Source organism: Nelumbo nucifera, chromosome 5 (genome assembly GCF_055504915.1).
Source record: "Nelumbo nucifera cultivar China Antique chromosome 5, China Antique-T2T, whole genome shotgun sequence".
Lineage (NCBI taxonomy): Eukaryota > Viridiplantae > Streptophyta > Magnoliopsida > Proteales > Nelumbonaceae > Nelumbo > Nelumbo nucifera.
Genome location: NC_142653.1, coordinates 54424233 through 54440768, shown reverse-complemented (window position 1 = coordinate 54440768; position 16536 = coordinate 54424233). Strand labels below are relative to the sequence as shown.

Genomic DNA, 16536 nt, shown 5'->3' with positions numbered 1-16536 from the left:
CCCTATCGCTCGAAAGACGTTTGTTTGTTCTAATGTCACTTTTTTTTAGTCAATGTCATTCTTCTCAAGTCTTGAATCCTTATGTACCTTCCTCTTCTAGTTGATGATCCCATTCCGGTTGTTCCTATTGTGATTGAGCATTCTCCTCCAATGCAAATTCATACTGAACAACCACCGATCCGACATGTGTATACTCATCAATAGACACCGGCACCTCCTCCAGCTACTATCTCATCAACAGATCCTACAGTGGCTCCTACCCCAGTGTTGCCTACTCCTTCTGAACTTGATCTTCCCATTGTGTTGTGGAAAGGTAAATGTAGTTATACTTTACATCCCATATCCAATTATGTTTCTATCTCTCACATTTCCACTTCACATCGCCAGTTTGTTTCTCTGTTGTCCTCTATATTTATACCTAGGGATGTCTAGGATGATCTTACATCAACAAGGTGGTGTCAACCTATGAAGGAGGGACTCTCTGCACTTCAACACAATCACATGTAGGAGCTCACCACTCTTCCTCTAGGTAAGCATGTTGTAGGTTGTAAATGGGTGTATATTATTAAATATTTGACAAATGGTAGTGTGGAGTCGTTAAAAGCCCAACTGGTTGCTAAGGGTTATTCTCAGTTATATGGAATGGATTATGTGGAAACCATCTCTCCCGCAGCCAATATTGGTTCAATTCATGTATTGATTTCATTAGGGGTTATATACAATTGGCCATTGATTCAACTTGACATTAAAAATGCCATCTTCAATGGTGATCTTCTTGAGGAAGTTTACATGGAGCAACTACCAAAGTTTGATGCTTAGGGGGGGGATGGTAAGGTGTGTAAGCTCAAGAAGGAAATTTATGGGCTAAAATAGTCTCCTTGTGTGTGGTTTGGTAAGTTAAGTGAAGTAGTTAAAAACTTTGGAATGAAACAATATCAAGTTGACCACTCGGTGTTCAACTATAATTCTGAAGCTAGGAAGATTTTACTAGTGGTTTATGTGGATGACATAGTCCTAACTAGTAGTGACAGACTGGGGATTGATAGGCAAAAGGCTTTTCTACAAGATCATATCCAAACAAAAGATCTTGGTAAGTTGAAGTATTTCTTGAACCCCATGGAACCAAATGTTGAGCAATGATGCGGGTACTGAAATGTTTGATGATCCTGAAAGATATAGACGGTTAGTGGGAAAGCTGAACTACCTAACCATTACCAGACCAGATATATCCTTTGTTGTCAATATGGTGATCCAATTTATGCAAAACCCCGGAGTCCCTCACTGGGATGTGGTTCTTAGATTTGTGTGGTATTTGAAGGGAGCTCTAGGTCGTGGGTTTTTGTACAAGGCAGGAGAAAGTCTTGAAATAGTTGGGTATACAAATGCATATTGGGAAGGTTCAGTGTCTAACAAGAGATCCACTACAAGTTATTGCACATTTCTTGGAAGAAATCTGGTGACATAGAAGAGTAAGAAAATTGTTGTGGCATGGAGTAGTGTGTACTAAACACAAGGCCATGGCACATACTACATGTGAGTTAGTATGGTTGAAAAATCTTCTGAAGGAAGTTGGATCATCGATGAGCAAACCTATGAGATTGTACTGTGACAACCAAGCTGCAACCCACATCTCATCTAACCCAGTTTTTCATGAGAGGACAAAACACATAGAGGTTGGTTGCCATTTTGTAAGGGAGAAAGTCCTCACAGGAGTGATAAGCACAAGGCATGTGAGTTTAGGTGATCAGTGAGCAAACTTGTTTATAAAAGGGCTAAGTTCAGGAAGAGTCAACTATATATGTAACAAGCTGGGATTATATGACATATATTCTCCAGCTTGAGGGGGAGTGTTAAGTCAGCTGAGTAGGGGTAGCTTTGTCTTTTCATTCTATTTTAAGTTGTGCTTTGTCAATTGTATTTTGTTTTAAGTTACATGTCCCATACTTAAGTAGGAGCATATTAGACATTGTAAACTTCTATCTTTCCAAATTAAAATTCAATTGATAAATTATAGGGATTATATCAATTTCAATTTTTTCCTTTTCCATTTAGCAATTATTTAAGTGGACGTGTTCAGCAGACAGAATTTATAGTTTACCAACAGCATGGCCTGTGATGGAAAGACTTAAGCAATAAAGGATATCCTACCTTAACTACTAATTCTCCAATTGCCCAACAAGCATTATTTGCTACTGAAACAAATTCTCTCATCTCTTGAGTACGCTGTGCAGAGATTACGATGGTCAGACTACAAAGAAAAGTTGTATCCAAACAGAAATAAAGAATGAATGAAAAGGATTCATACTTACCAGTTGATCAGCTGCAACATTAAGAAATTCTGGCAAACGAGGACGCAAATGAACAGGACAAACCTGGCAATAAAACATGATAGAACAAAGATAAACTACACATGAACAAACAAATCAAGCTAACAAAACCATGAGACCATTATATAAGAAATCATCAAATGTTCTAACACACCCTTGTAAGGTCCCCAAGAAGAGCAAGGGAACTTTGACGAACATCAGAAGCATCATCCATGCAGCATTGAAGAAGCAGGTCCCTTAAGTTGCTTTGCGCAACCTAAAAAAGAAGGCTGCATCAGAATGCATGACAAATTCTTTGTTGTAAAGGTAAAAGAAAATCACAAACCATAAAGCAACTTTACCTTGTAGGTAAAAATTATTTATTAACAGAATAATGAATTTGAGAATTTATGAACTGGATAAAGGCATAGCCCAGGACTACATATTCAAGCCTAAAATGGTAAACAAAATATCTGGAAGTGATTTTAATTTTTAAGTATCTTCCTAAACTGTGCACAGACTCAAATCTTAATTAAAAGAGAGCCAATGGATGGACTGTAGATTCTACAGTATGCCTTCAACCAATATCATCTGTTATTCTACCAGTTCAAACAAGAGAGAGCACAAGAGTTTAGGGGTGGCAATAGAATAGATCAACCCCCACTCCCAAAGAGCCTTTTTTATATTAAAATATGTATAATTACAGGAAAGCCATTACAGGGCTGACAGAAGGAAAATAAGAAAGAATAAGAGAAAGATACAAGATACAACAGGGACTATTATAATACAATACACCAAAACTCTCCACACTCCCCCTCAAACTCTCCACATAAACATCTATATTCAATTAATAAAGCCCGCTGCCTAAGGTAAAAGCAAATTCCTTCCATAACCATCATTATATCATCTTCAAGTTAATTGCCTTAAAACACTTGGGCACCTATACTCTCCCATTGGATCAACCATCAAAGATCATCCATAAACAATGTCAGTCAGTTCACTCTATCCTCAGCCAAACTATACAAGGCACTTACATAGGGTCTCTGTGGCACCAGATAGCGAAAGATACCTCAAGTTTCAGTAGAGTACAGGGAGACTTAATTCACTTTCAAGGTCATAAGTTTCTGATTTTTCCCTTGAAAATGATATAAATGAACTAGCTAAACAAGACAATGTGTTTTCTATAGCTATTTATCAAAAAACAAAAAAAGTATTTTTTACAGCTGCTGTGCAATTGTGATTTTACCTAAGACTTAATTTACTTTCAAGGTCATAAAATTCTGATTTTTCTTTTTTGAATGAAATAAAGTTCTTATTTTTCCCTTGAAAATGATATCAATAAACTAGATAAGCTAGACAATGTGTTTCTTACATTTTTCTTTTTTGAATGAAATAAAGTTTGTATTTTTCCCTTGAAAATGATACTAATAAACTATCTAAGCTAGACACTGTGTTTCCTACAGCTGGTGTGGAATTTTGATTTTACCTAAGAAAGGAGAAAATAGAGATTGATAAATACAAACAAGTTGTGATCATTCATGGAGAGAGAGAGACGAGAGAGAGAGAGAGAGAAGAGAAGAGAGAAAAGAGGAGAAGAGGAAGATATGATTGAGAGACACGAACAAAAAAACTATTCTGGCTGCCGCCAGTTTAGTTGTTTATATTAACTTAATATAAAAGGAATGGGAGATTACAAGTATGCCCCTGGTGGCACTCCCTAGTAACAAACCAATAAGAAAGAAAGAAACTATCTGGCTGACAGCATCTTAAGCTGACAGCACACTAACAGCAACTGTAAAATAACAGTTAAATAATCCTCACAACACTCCCCCTCAAATTGGGCTGAATATGTCTATCATGCCCAGCTTGTCACACAACTCATTGTGCCGCGAGTATGGAAGTCCTTTTGTGAGAACATCAGCGAGTTGTTCCTTGGAGTTGACATAAGGGATGCAAATTTCCCTTTTTTCCAATTTTTCCCTTATGAAGTGTTTGTCCACCTCAATGTGCTTGGTCCTCTCATGTAGGACAGGGTTGCTAGCGACGTTTTATGGCTGCCTTGTTGTCACAGTAAAGAGACATAGGATTATGAACAACAACTCCAAGCTCCCCTAGAAGATTTTTTAGCCAAAGGACTTTAGCCACCCCATGTGCCATAGCTCTATATTCAGCTTCAGCACTTGACCTTGCGACCACACTTTGTTTCTTGCTTTTCCAAGTCACTAGGTTTCCTCCCACAAATATGCAATACCCATTGTGGACTTTCTATCATCCACAGCACCTGCCCAATCAGCATCTGTAAAGACTTCCATCTTTAGGTGATTATATTTACTAAATAGTAGACCTGTTTCGGGATACTTTTTTAAGTATCTAAGAACTATCTTTGCTGCCTCCATGTGTGGTTTCTTAGGAGAGTGCATGAATTGGCTTAGAACCCCAACTGAATAGGCAATGTCTGGACGGGTCATGGACAAATAAATCAACTTTCCGACTAACCTTTGGAACTGTTTCACATCTTTCAGAGGTTCACCATCACATTCACCCAACATGTGATCAACATCCACGAGAGTATCTACTGGCCTTGCGCCTAATTTTCCTGTGTCTTGTAATAGATCAAGGGTGTATTTCCTTTGAGAAATGAAGATACCTCTTTCTGAGCGGGCAACTTCAATTCAAAGGAAATACTTCAGGGGACCTAAATCTTTCACTTCAAATTTAGATGCAAGGAATTGTTTCAATTTTTGTATTTCTGAACTCCAATTTCCTGTAATGATGATATCATCCACATACACTATCAATACAACAACCTGTTCCTGACATCTCTTCACAAAGAGTGTGTGATCAGACTGACATTGTTTGAAGCCTACCTGCTGAACTGCCATGTGAAACTTACTGAACCAAGCTCTAGGAGATTGTTTTAAACCATAAAGAGACTTTCTCAGCTTGCATACCTTATTTTCACTTCCCTTGGCACAGAATCCAAGGGGTTGAACCATGTATACTTCCTCCTCTAGGTCACCATTTAAAAAAGCATTCTTTATGTCCAGTTGATGCAATTCCTAGTCAAGGTTAGCAGCTAATGACAAGAGGACCCTAATTGAGTTCATCTTAAGTACTGGAGTAAAAGTCTCATCATAGTCAACCCTGTACACTTGAGTGTACCCTTTGGCTACTAATCTTGCTTTGTACCTTTCAACTGTCTCGTTTGCCTTGTGTTTAACGGTAAACACCCACTTACACCCCACTAGGTCTTTCCCCCTTGGAAGATCCACCAATTCCCAAGTTTGATTTTTATGAAGGGCATTAATCTCCTCCTTCATAGCATCTGTCCATTCAGGGCATTTTAAGGCTTCTACAACATTTCTGGGAACAGGGATGCAATCAACTGCAGATAGAAAGGATCGGTATGAGGGGGAAATGTGATCATAGGAGACATACTGGGTAATGGGGTGTTTGGTAGTGCATGACCTGACTCCCTTTCTTTGAGCAATAGGAATGTCAAGGTCATCCACAATAGGAGTAGGAGTATCAGTAGGTGCAATAGGGTTTGGACTTACCTCCTGGGAGTCTAACAGTGTTGGTTGCTCAATGCTTGGCTGCTCCACATCTCTATCACATTGTTGATCTCTACGGTGTGTACATTGGAAAACACAAAAGGGAGCAAGGTCCGGAATAGAAGGAAGAGAGACTTGGCGGACCTGAACCTGCTTCTCCTCTTCCACACTACTACTCTCCCCTTGAGGAGAAGTAGGGAAAGATGGTTCAGACTCAAAGAAGGACACATCCATAGACACAAAAAACTTATGACTAACGGGATCAAAGCACCAATACCCTTTTTGAGATGAAGGATACCCCAGAAAGATACAAGGAATGGACCGAGGGTCTAACTTACCTCAAGATAGAGACAAATCATGGACAAAGGCACGACAACCAAAAACTCTCATGAGAATGGAAAATAAAGGGGACTGAGGGAACAACAACTGATGAGGGGCCATGCAGTTCAGCACTCTGGAGGGCATGCGATTGATGACATAAGCAACTGCAAGTATAGCATCCATCCAAAACCTTTTTGGAACATTCATGTGTAACATCATCCCGCGAGCTACCTCAAGGAGGTGTCTATTTTTTCTTTCTGCAACACCATTTTGTTGTAGTATTCTTGCGCATGAGCTTCTATGAATAGATCCGTGGGAGGCAAAGAACTCATTTAGCTCACCATGGAAATATTCTTTTGCATTGTCTGATTGGAAGATTTGTATTTCAACATGGAATTGCGTAAATACCATCCTCTGGAAGTCTTTCACAATCTTTGGAATTTCGTCTCTACTACGCATAGGGAATACCCATGTATAGCGAGAGAAGTCATCGATCAATGTGATAAAGTACTTGTATCCGCCCTCAGATATTATAGTAGTAGGCCCCCATACATCAGAATACACAACATGAAAATGAACACTTGATCTTTTATTATTTGAGTGAAAAGATGATCTACATTGTTTGCTCAACTAACACGTTTGACACTGGAACTCTGACACTGAACATGACTTAAATAAAACCGGATACAAAGACTTTACTATTTCAAAAGAAACATGACCTAATCGACTATGCCACAAAAAAAATTGACTTATTTGATTGACTATATGACTCTGAGGATGACATCGAGAGACCAGCTTTGTTGTCGAGAACGTAGAGACCATCCACTAGGCTCCCTCTACCAACCGTCCTCCTAGAAGTTAGATCCTTAAAAACACATGGACCAGGAAAAAAGGTTACACTACATTTTAAAGAGTTTGTGATACTACTAATTGAAAGATAATTTATAGGAAGTTGAGGGACATGCAATACACAATTCAGGTTAAGGCCATAGGGAAGAGATATTGATCCTTGGCCTGCAATGGAGGAGAATGATCCATCTACAAGCCTCACTTTATCCCTTCCTGACAAAAGGCTATAAGTCTGAAACAAGTTTGGCTTGCCGGTCATGTGGTTAGAGGCCCCTGAGTCAATGATCCAAGGGGAATCAGTGGTAGTAGTGACATGGAATGCAGAAGCCGCATTACCTGATGTAGATGCAAATGAAGTAGGAGTACCAGCGACTGAACTATCCATTTGTCGCAAAGCCCTACCATATGACTCCAAGTGATCTCTGAAGGAATTCATGATATCTTCCTTGGGGTCAGAATTAGTAAGGTGGTCCCGGGTAGTACCAACAACCTGAGTATCTTGGGTTGCTACATGTGTTGCATTATGTGTTGTGTTCGTCTTCTTCTGACCTTGCCCTTTACCCTGTTCTTGGTTCTCCACTGCCCACTTGGGTTTCCCGTGAATGTCCCAATATGTGTCACGTGTATGTTGTGAGCACCGATAGTGGGTACAAAACAACTTGTCTTTATCATCAGCCTTCTTGGTGTCACTTTTCTTCCCCATGTTATTACTCATTGCAGTCAATGCAACTTGTTGCTCCCCCTCGGTTGTAACCATCACACTCCGCCTACTTTCTTCAAATTGAACAAGGGCATATACCTCGTGAACCGACGACAACTCTTTACTTCCTAAGATCTGAACTCTCGAGGGTTCATAGACAGGGTTCAGTCCCAACAAGAAGGCAAACACACGTTGCTGAGAAACCAACTTCCTGTAGGCCTTAGCATCATCATCATGTTTCCACTCTATAGCCTGATAATGATCCAATTCTTTCCATACAGAAGTAAGGGCTGAATAATAGGTAGACAAACTACGATTTCCCTATTTACAAGTTGAGGATTCAGCTTGCAACTGGTAAACCTTGGCATAATGTCTTTGCTCAGAATAGGTGGTTTTGGCCTGTTCCCAAATCTCACTAGCGGTGTTTGCCCACATAAAGTTCTTCACATCAGGTTCCATGGCTGCAAGGAGCCAAGACATCACCATATTGTTTTCTTGGTCCCACCTATCATGTTCAGTTGTCTCACTCTTGGGTTCTTTCACCCTTCCATTTATGTAACCAGCTTTTCCCCTTGTTGTTACATAAAGTTTTACACTTTTAGCCCACTCCAGGTAGTTTAGACCATTTAAAGGGGTAATGGGCATGAGAAACATCATGTTTTCACTTCCCATACCGGCACGGGTTGGTGTAACCCCCGATGAAGTTGAATCTTAGTTTGCCATAGAGTACTACTGAATCAGACCAAATCCCACACAACTACACAACAGCCACAATCAGAATACCAACCCCCAAGAAATTTACTTCTGGAATGTGGAAAAACAAAGAACTGCCAAAATCAACTCAGTGATGGTTCAGCCATTAAAACAGCCCAGTAATCAGTCCAGCACCAGCTGTTAGAATAGTATACTAGCATTTCGACTACAGCACATGCAATCTAACAGTCCAGCATCTAAACGAAGGTATAAAACCAAAAAAGTAAGGCCTTCGCACCATTGGCCATAGAAAAACACAAGAACAAATACCCTGTCCAGCACCTGTACGAAGGTGCCAACCCAGAAATTAACTTCACAGCACCGAACAGAAAGGAAGGGAGTCTTTACTGCATCGCCCTTCTTCTGCTAGAGTCTCCTTGATGTTACGACCAAGGAAGGACCCAAAGGAAGAGCCGCAAGTGGCCTGCTAGGGTTTCTCTGTCTTCCACGTCCAAGAAATCAAAGAAGAAAGAGGACGAAGCAGGTTCAGATGGGAGAAACAGGTTTTTATAGCCCAGAACCGGGCTCTGATACCATGTAATCATTCATGGAGAGAGAGAGACGAGAGAGAGAGAGAGAGAAGAGAAGAGAGAAAAGAGGAGAAGAGGAAGATATGATTGAGAGACACGAACAAAAAAACTATTCTGGCTGCCGCCAGTTTAATTATTTATATTAACTTAATATAAAAGGAATGGGAGATTACAAGTATGCCCCCGGTGGCACTCCTTAGTAACAAACTAATAAGAAAGAAAGAAACTAACTGGCTGACAGCATCTTAAGATGACAGCACACTAACAGCAACTGTAAAATAACAATTAAATAATCCTCACAACACAAGTAAAATAGAAATTTTACCTGAATGAAATGGAAAGAAAACATTATAATATGTTCCAAAATTTTGGAGTTAAGTGACCATATAGTAGCCTGTTATAGATTGTGATAAGATTCAAAGAAAATAGAATTAACACTGAAGAAGAAGAAGAAAAGAGAAAAGAGAAGAAAAGCATAGTTAGGAGAAGAAAACTGTCATGTGCGGTGCCCCCACTCCATTAATTTTAATAGTAATGTAATACAAAGCAAGAAAGACATTAACCCGCCCCTAATTATGAATAATAACAAGAGAAAGATTTTCTCTAATTTCCTATACCATTTTGCATCCCTGTCACAGTGCCACTCTTCAACTTCTAAGTGGTCTATCTCCTTTCATAATGATGTAAAGATGAGAAGTACATAGATACAAGCAACTCCCCCTAGCGAAGACTTTTCACTTCCCTTCTTAGCTACTATACTCTTAGCAATCTTCTCCACCAAAGAGTATGTTCATGATAGTACGTCCCAAATCTCCTTAGATGTATCCAGAAACCAAAACTCCAAGCAATATGTAGTTGCACTGATGCTACAAGCCAACAAATCAACATGAGATTCTCCTGCTCCCACCTAGAATGCTTAGGATCAAGACTGGGCTCCTTTACCTCCCAAGTGAAGTAACCCATTTATCCCTACCGCCAATGAGAGTTTAATAGAGCATGCCTACTTTAGGTAGTCAGTACCCTCCAACATAGCAATTGTTATCACTAAATCACTATTGTCCCCAAGACCCATAGACACAAAACCAGGTCTTAGTTTTCTTATCTTCCTAATCCATAGCCATGCTTCAGTCAAGTTTGGATTCCCCCTACTTCACAAAAAGGTGCTCCACACCATACTCCAGAGGTTCCCACTATATTGACTAATATATTTCATTTATATCATGAGACTTGACAAATAACTTGAATGGCTAACTTAATGAGTCCTATTATCCTGACCCCACAACCAATAAATAGAAAACAAGAAAAACACCCTTGTTGGCCAAAAATTAAAATGACAAAAAGGAAGTCCATTTGTTGACAAATTAATTCCTCCATCATCAAAACCTAAGTCCAAAATATTCAAAAAAAAAAAAAGTTTTGGAACAGTTAAAAATACAACTTAAATTCAATTAGGCACATAAGAGAAATATAACAAAAGGGAGTACCAAACTCTCTATCCCACTCCCAAGACCTTCTGCAAGCCCTGAAAGCAAGTCCAAAGAACAAACAATGAACTCTTTATCATATTGAACCCCAGCTGACAAAGGATCAACCTGCAAAGAAAGACCCAATTATAAGGGTTGTTTTCAATAGAGAATTGACAATGCCCAAGTCATAAATGTATAAAAAGAGGTTTCTCTTAACAAGCAACAAATAAACTCCATAAGTCCGTAATAATACTATAAATGATGCCATTAATTGCAAATAAAAGACTAATGATAACAACTTCCAAATTTTTTGTAAGACAGCAAGAAAGAAAGCATCTACATATTTTCCTTCCATTTAGACAGAGAAGAAACAATTTTTTTTTCTTGAAGATAAATAAAGAAGAAAATTTTATTGCTAAAAAAGTGCAAATACAACATAACCAGGTCACAAGAGGTCACCCCAACCAAACAAAATCTGAAGCAAAAAGAGAGACCTAAAAAATTAAGAAACTTCATAGAACAAAAATGAAAGACACCAGCTCTCCTTTTACGAATTCAGAGAACACCAAAAATCAGCACTGAAGTCTTCTTTCTTCAGTCCTTGAAATTCAGGAAGCACCAACACCCAACCAATAGCTGATAACCGCCACAACCACCCACCTAAAGGCTTAAATGCAAAATCAAAGCAGTGGAACAGAGATCATTTTGGAAGAATAGAGGAGAGGAAATTATTGGTAACCACCCAAATTGAACACTTGGGATGCCAAGGAGGGTCAAGGATCAATAAGTGAGGAAGACAAGACCCCAACGTGATTGTTGAAAAATGAATTAGAAGAAATTTTGTTGAGGGAAGAAACCAGTTGGAGGCAGAAATTGAGGAACGTGTGGATCAAAGAGGGGGATGGGAATACTACATTCTTCCAAACACTTGCAAACGGAAGAAGAACAAAAATTTTTGTGGAGAAATTAAGAAGTAAATGGAGAATCTTTGGTTGATCAAGAAGAGATTGCAAATTGTTTTGTGGCTCATTTCAAATCAGTTTTTAAGAGACAAGAGGACATGGGTGCTACTCTAGAAGGACTGGACTGGCCAAGATTGAGCCCAGATTGTGCAAGAGTGTTGGAAAGGGATTTTGATTTGGAGGAGATAAGGGGAGCTGTCTTTTTAATGGATAAATCTAAAACTCCGGGACAGGATGGTTTCACTATGGTTTTTTATCAAGATTGTTGCTAGATAATTAAAGCGGACTTTTGGGCCGTCTTCGAGGAGTTTGTTAGGGAACACTTTATTAGTCTGGTAATATATTCAACTTTCCTAGGCTTGATTCCAAAGAAGGGAGGTGCCAATCAACCGAAAAATTTTAGACCAATTAGCCCGGTAACAAGCATTTATAAAATCTTTGCCAAAGTGTTGTCTTTAAGATTAAAGCAAGTCCTTCCTGGTTTGATAAGACACTCCCAAGGGGTATTCATTAAGGGTAGGCAGATCATAAATAAAGTTTTGATAGCCAATGAATGTGTGGAGGATTTAAAAACAAGGAAAAGAAAGGTTTTGTGTGTAAATTAGACTTGGAGAAAGCTTATGATATGGTTGATTGGTCTTTCCTCTTGGACACTTTGAAAATTTTGGGTTTGGAGAGAGATGGTGTGGCTGGATAAAAGGGTACCTGAAGACGTGTCATTACTCAGTCCTAGTCAATGGAGTGGTCAGAGACTTTTTCCCAGCAACCGAAGGTTTGAGTCAAGGGGATCCTCTTTTTTCTTTCCTATTTACCTTGGTAGCGGAGGTGTTCAGTAAGCTTATCACAAGAGCTGATAGTTTGGAACTTTTTAAAGGCTGGAAGATTGAGACTTGAGAGAGAGAACACAATTGTTACACATTTGTAGTTTGCTAATGATACAATTATCTTTTGTGAGAATGTTGACCCGTAGAAGGCAAGCAATCTGAAGCAAGTGATCAAACTGTTTGATTTCTCTCTAAGTTAAAAATCAATTTTAAAAAGAGTTGTATAATTGGATTGAACTTGGGAGAGGTGAAGATGGTTGGAATTGCAAAATCTTTAGGTTGTCTAACAGAAAGATGGCCTTTGAAATATCTAGGTATGCCTTTAGGAGGCAACCCACGGGAAGGAAGCTTTTGGAGCCCAATTCTAGAAAGATATGCCAAGAAGTTGTCAGCTTGGAAAAAGAATTATGTCTCTAGGGGATCGTATTACTCTGATTAAGTCTACTTTAGCAAATCTTCAAGATTTCTTCTTCTTAGTTTTCAAGATGCCACAAAAGGAGGTGCTAAAACTAGAAAAGATCACAAGGGATTTTTTGTGGAAGCCTGGCGAAGGTAGGAACGATCACCTGGTGAGATGGGATCTAGTTTGTAGATGTAAGGAGCAAGGGGGTTTGGGGTTAGACAACATAGGGAAGAAGAATGAAGCTTCTGGGTAAATGGCTGTGGAGATGACCGTTAGAGAGAGAGAGACTTTGACATAATGTTGCGGGGAGTATTCATGGCTATGCAAGAAATAGTTGGGATGTTGGAGTGTTTCAGCAGGCTACTCTAAACTCTCTGTGGAGGGCTATTCATGGTATTCTTCCTCAATTTCTCAGCCTTATCAGGTATGATGTGTGTATTGGTGATAGGATCCTATTTTGGGAAGACACCTAGATTGGTAATTCCATCCGTAAGGACCTTTACCCTTCTTTGTATTTCATTTCCCATTTTAAAAGCGAACCCATTAAAGATTTTGTTTATTCCTCCCAATCCTCTAGCTTCAGTTGGAATTTGGGCTTTAAAAGAGATCTGAGAGACTCCGAACATGGTCAAGTTTGTTACTCAAAACCCTAGACTCCGTTTGTTTGACTTTTCTAAACCTGATGCTAGAATTTGGACTCCCAATTCTTTGGGCCTTTTTTCTTGTCCCTCTTTTTTCTCTCAGTTGTGCTCAGTTCCTGACCCTCAACCTTTCTTTTGGAAGGAAGTCTGGTCTAAGCCGGTTCCTCCTAAGGTTGGATCCTTTATTGGGAAGCCTCTCTTGGGAAATTAAACACTTTGGATAAGAAAAGGTCAACCTTTACATATCCCCAAGCTGGTGTATCCTTTGCAAAGCAAATGGAGAGAGTTGTTACCATCTTCTAATATCTTGTCCTTTTGTTGTGAATCTTGGGAAAAAAATTTTGGTCTTTTTGGGTGTAGGTGGATGATGCCTCTACAAATCAGGGGGCTTTTCGACCCTACAACTTTCAGGTGGTCTAAGAGAAGAGCTAGAGCATTATGGAGATGTGCAAGGGCTGATTTTGTTTGGACAATTTGGGAGGAAAGAAATTACGGGATTTTTAATGACAAAGAAAGGGATATAACTACTGTTTGGGAATGTCTCCTAATAAGGACCATTAACTAGGCCAAATCTATGGACTTACTCTCAACTTTCTCCTTTGATGATATGTGGAGAAACTGGGAATCTGTTGCAAACTCTTATTCAATTAAGGACAAACCTGTAGCAGACTGGAAGCCCCCAAAAGAAGGCTTTATAAAGCTCAACTTTGATGACAGCACACTTGGAAATCCTGGACCTTCTGGTATTGGGGGGTGTATTCAGGAATAAAGAGGGACAGATTGTCGCCCTGTTCTCTGGCCCAATCGGAGTGGAGGATGCGGTTAGTGCAGAGGTGCAAGTGGCTCTACAGGGAGAACAAATTGCTAAAGAGTTGAACTTTAGGAGGTTGACCATTGAAGGTGACTCTAAAGTGGTAACTGGGTGGCTGAAAGAACCGGAGACAATAGCTTTGTCTTTTAGGGGAGAGATGAGGAGATTCAGGTGGCTTACCTCTAATCTCACTGTGAGAGTTTAGTGGGAGAGGAGGTTGGCAAATAAGCTGGCTAACCTACTAGCTAAGCAAGGGGTGAACAGGGATCACTTTTTCTAGGCTGAATTGTAATTTTACTTTATATGTAAGTGAGAACTAAGAAGATACTGTAATGATATCTAGATCACCTAAAAAACTACCTTCTTAAAAAGCAATTAAAATTATAAAATCATTATTTTTTGTGTGAGAACCAATAATTGAAGACCCTAACATGGATTTGTTTGGGCTTGCTTGGAGGGGCGTGGCACGGGGATCCAAGGGTGGAGCCCCTGGCCCAGCCACTAGGTTCAAAGAAAGCAAAAAAGCGTCCAATTTTCAAATGGTGCAGGCCTGGGCTGAGGCACAAGGCGCATCAGGCACACGCCTAGGCAAACCAAGCCCAAGTGAGGCGCGCCTTTTAAATCACTGAATCCTTCTCTCCCAATCTTGAAACCAGAAATCAGCCCCACTCCACATCACTTCTTCCAAAAAGCCCCACTCCACATGATCGTAAGCTTTCTTCAGATCAATTTGGCAAATAACCTCTTCTTCCCCATTTATAATTTTCGTGTCAATACATTCACTTGCAATCAAGACCCCATCCAGAATTTCTCTTCCTTTTGAGCCAAGGCCACTTGGGTTGGACTCACCACCTCAAATCCTCTCTCCAACCATTCCCTAATCCCATCCTCCACTTTCCCAAACTCCATATCCCCCAGATGACATTTTCGATTAGGTAAAGCTTTGTATAATTTCTCAAAATAATTCCTAATCTTTTCTGCAATATCCTTCTGATCATGAATAATTTTTCAGCCTCCAACCTCAAAATTGTGTTCCTTCTTCTCCCTCTTACCATGGCTTGGAAAAATCTTGTGTTTCAACTTTCAATCTCCTTCTTTGAGACACCGAACCCCCACATTCTGCCTCCATGAGGTTTCCTCAAAATGTGTTAACTTTTCCAAATCCTCTTTCCAACTTGCTTGCTTGAAAAAGATTGTCCTCCAATATGTCCAATCTAGCCATTCTACCCAGAACCAGTGTTTTAAAAGCACCAGGTGCAAAAAAGGCACAAGTGCCATTTTGCACCTAAGGCGCAAGGCACAAGGCGAGGCACGTGCTTTTTTTAGGCAAGGCGCAAAATTAAAAAAAATCAAAAAAATCAAAAAATTATAAAACATAATATTAACAAAAATATAAACTTAAGTTTTAAAATAAATGTTTTAAAAAACCTATTACCTAAAATTATAAAACCCACAATCTCTTTTTTCCCAATTGCATCAAGTAGCTAACGTGACATATTACATTCCTAATTCTACGAGCCGCCTTTGTGCCATGCCCCTCGAGGCAAGCCCAAACAAGGCTTGTTAGGGTCTTAAATTCTTAGTTTTCACACAAAAAAATAATAATCTTATAGTTTTAGTTGCTTTTGAGAAGATATTTTATTAGGATGAATGAATGGAAAAAACACTATTTTCTCCAAAACTGCTATCCAACTTGGCTAAGGCGCAAGGCACACCAGCCGTGCGCCTTTTGAATGGGCTGTGCCTAGGCTCTGGGTGAGGCGCCTACCCTAAAATGCGCCTCGTCTGTGCGCCTAGGCGCGCCTTTTATATCACTGCCCAGAACCTCTTTCTTTCTCCTCTCAACATTCCCAAAAAGTATGGAACTCCAACTCTTTAAGTATTCCGTTAAAAATTTTAACTTCATAAATTTATATTCAGCTGAACCCTCCACACAATATGTAGGAAGGGTTAGAGTCCATCTTATGGATGGCCGAACCATGCTAGATGGTTGGGCGAAATTTCAAAAATTTTCTACCCCTTCTAAGAACCGATTTCCCAATGTTTTGAAAAACTGCATTTTTCCAAATCAATCTTGCACTAAATCAGGCCAGATTTGAAACCAAATCAAAAGGGAAAAATATGCCTGATACAGATACCACAAACGCAAATCCCAAGGTGGAATTTCATGCCCAAATCAGTCCTAAAACCAACCTCCACTGAAGATGGCACAATGTATAGGTTAAGCCAGTTCAGCAACACTGTTTTCTCCAAAACTGCTATCCAACTTGCTTGGATCAAATGGGGAGAGTGAGCCTGATCTTCCTCAACGTTTTTCTTGCAAAAACTATAAGAAAAACTGATCAAAAATCAGTTCTTGAAAGCCTAGGTCGAATTAGGGTTTATTGTAAGACAAGAGAGAAAAAGAGAGAGCACG

The 16536-nt window shown here is 39.5% G+C and overlaps 1 protein-coding gene across 4 annotated transcripts in view; it reads right to left on the bottom strand.

Annotated features, from left to right (window-relative positions):
* The window catches only part of LOC104596758 (transportin-1-like), a 114974-nt gene that overhangs the window by 13076 nt on the left and 85362 nt on the right, over positions 1-16536 (bottom strand). For all 4 annotated transcript variants that reach the window (XR_735094.3, XR_735093.3, XR_016076153.1 and 1 more), the window contains exons 19-22: positions 10498-10605; positions 2482-2583; positions 2310-2372; positions 2149-2223 (exon numbers count right to left, since the gene is read on the bottom strand). Coding sequence is in view for 1 of the 4 variants with exons in the window: in XM_010258037.3 (XP_010256339.1) it covers positions 2149-2223; positions 2310-2372; positions 2482-2583; positions 10498-10605 (348 nt within the window). In the remaining 3 variants the exon portion in view is untranslated. The remainder of the gene's footprint in view (positions 1-2148; positions 2224-2309; positions 2373-2481; positions 2584-10497; positions 10606-16536) is intronic.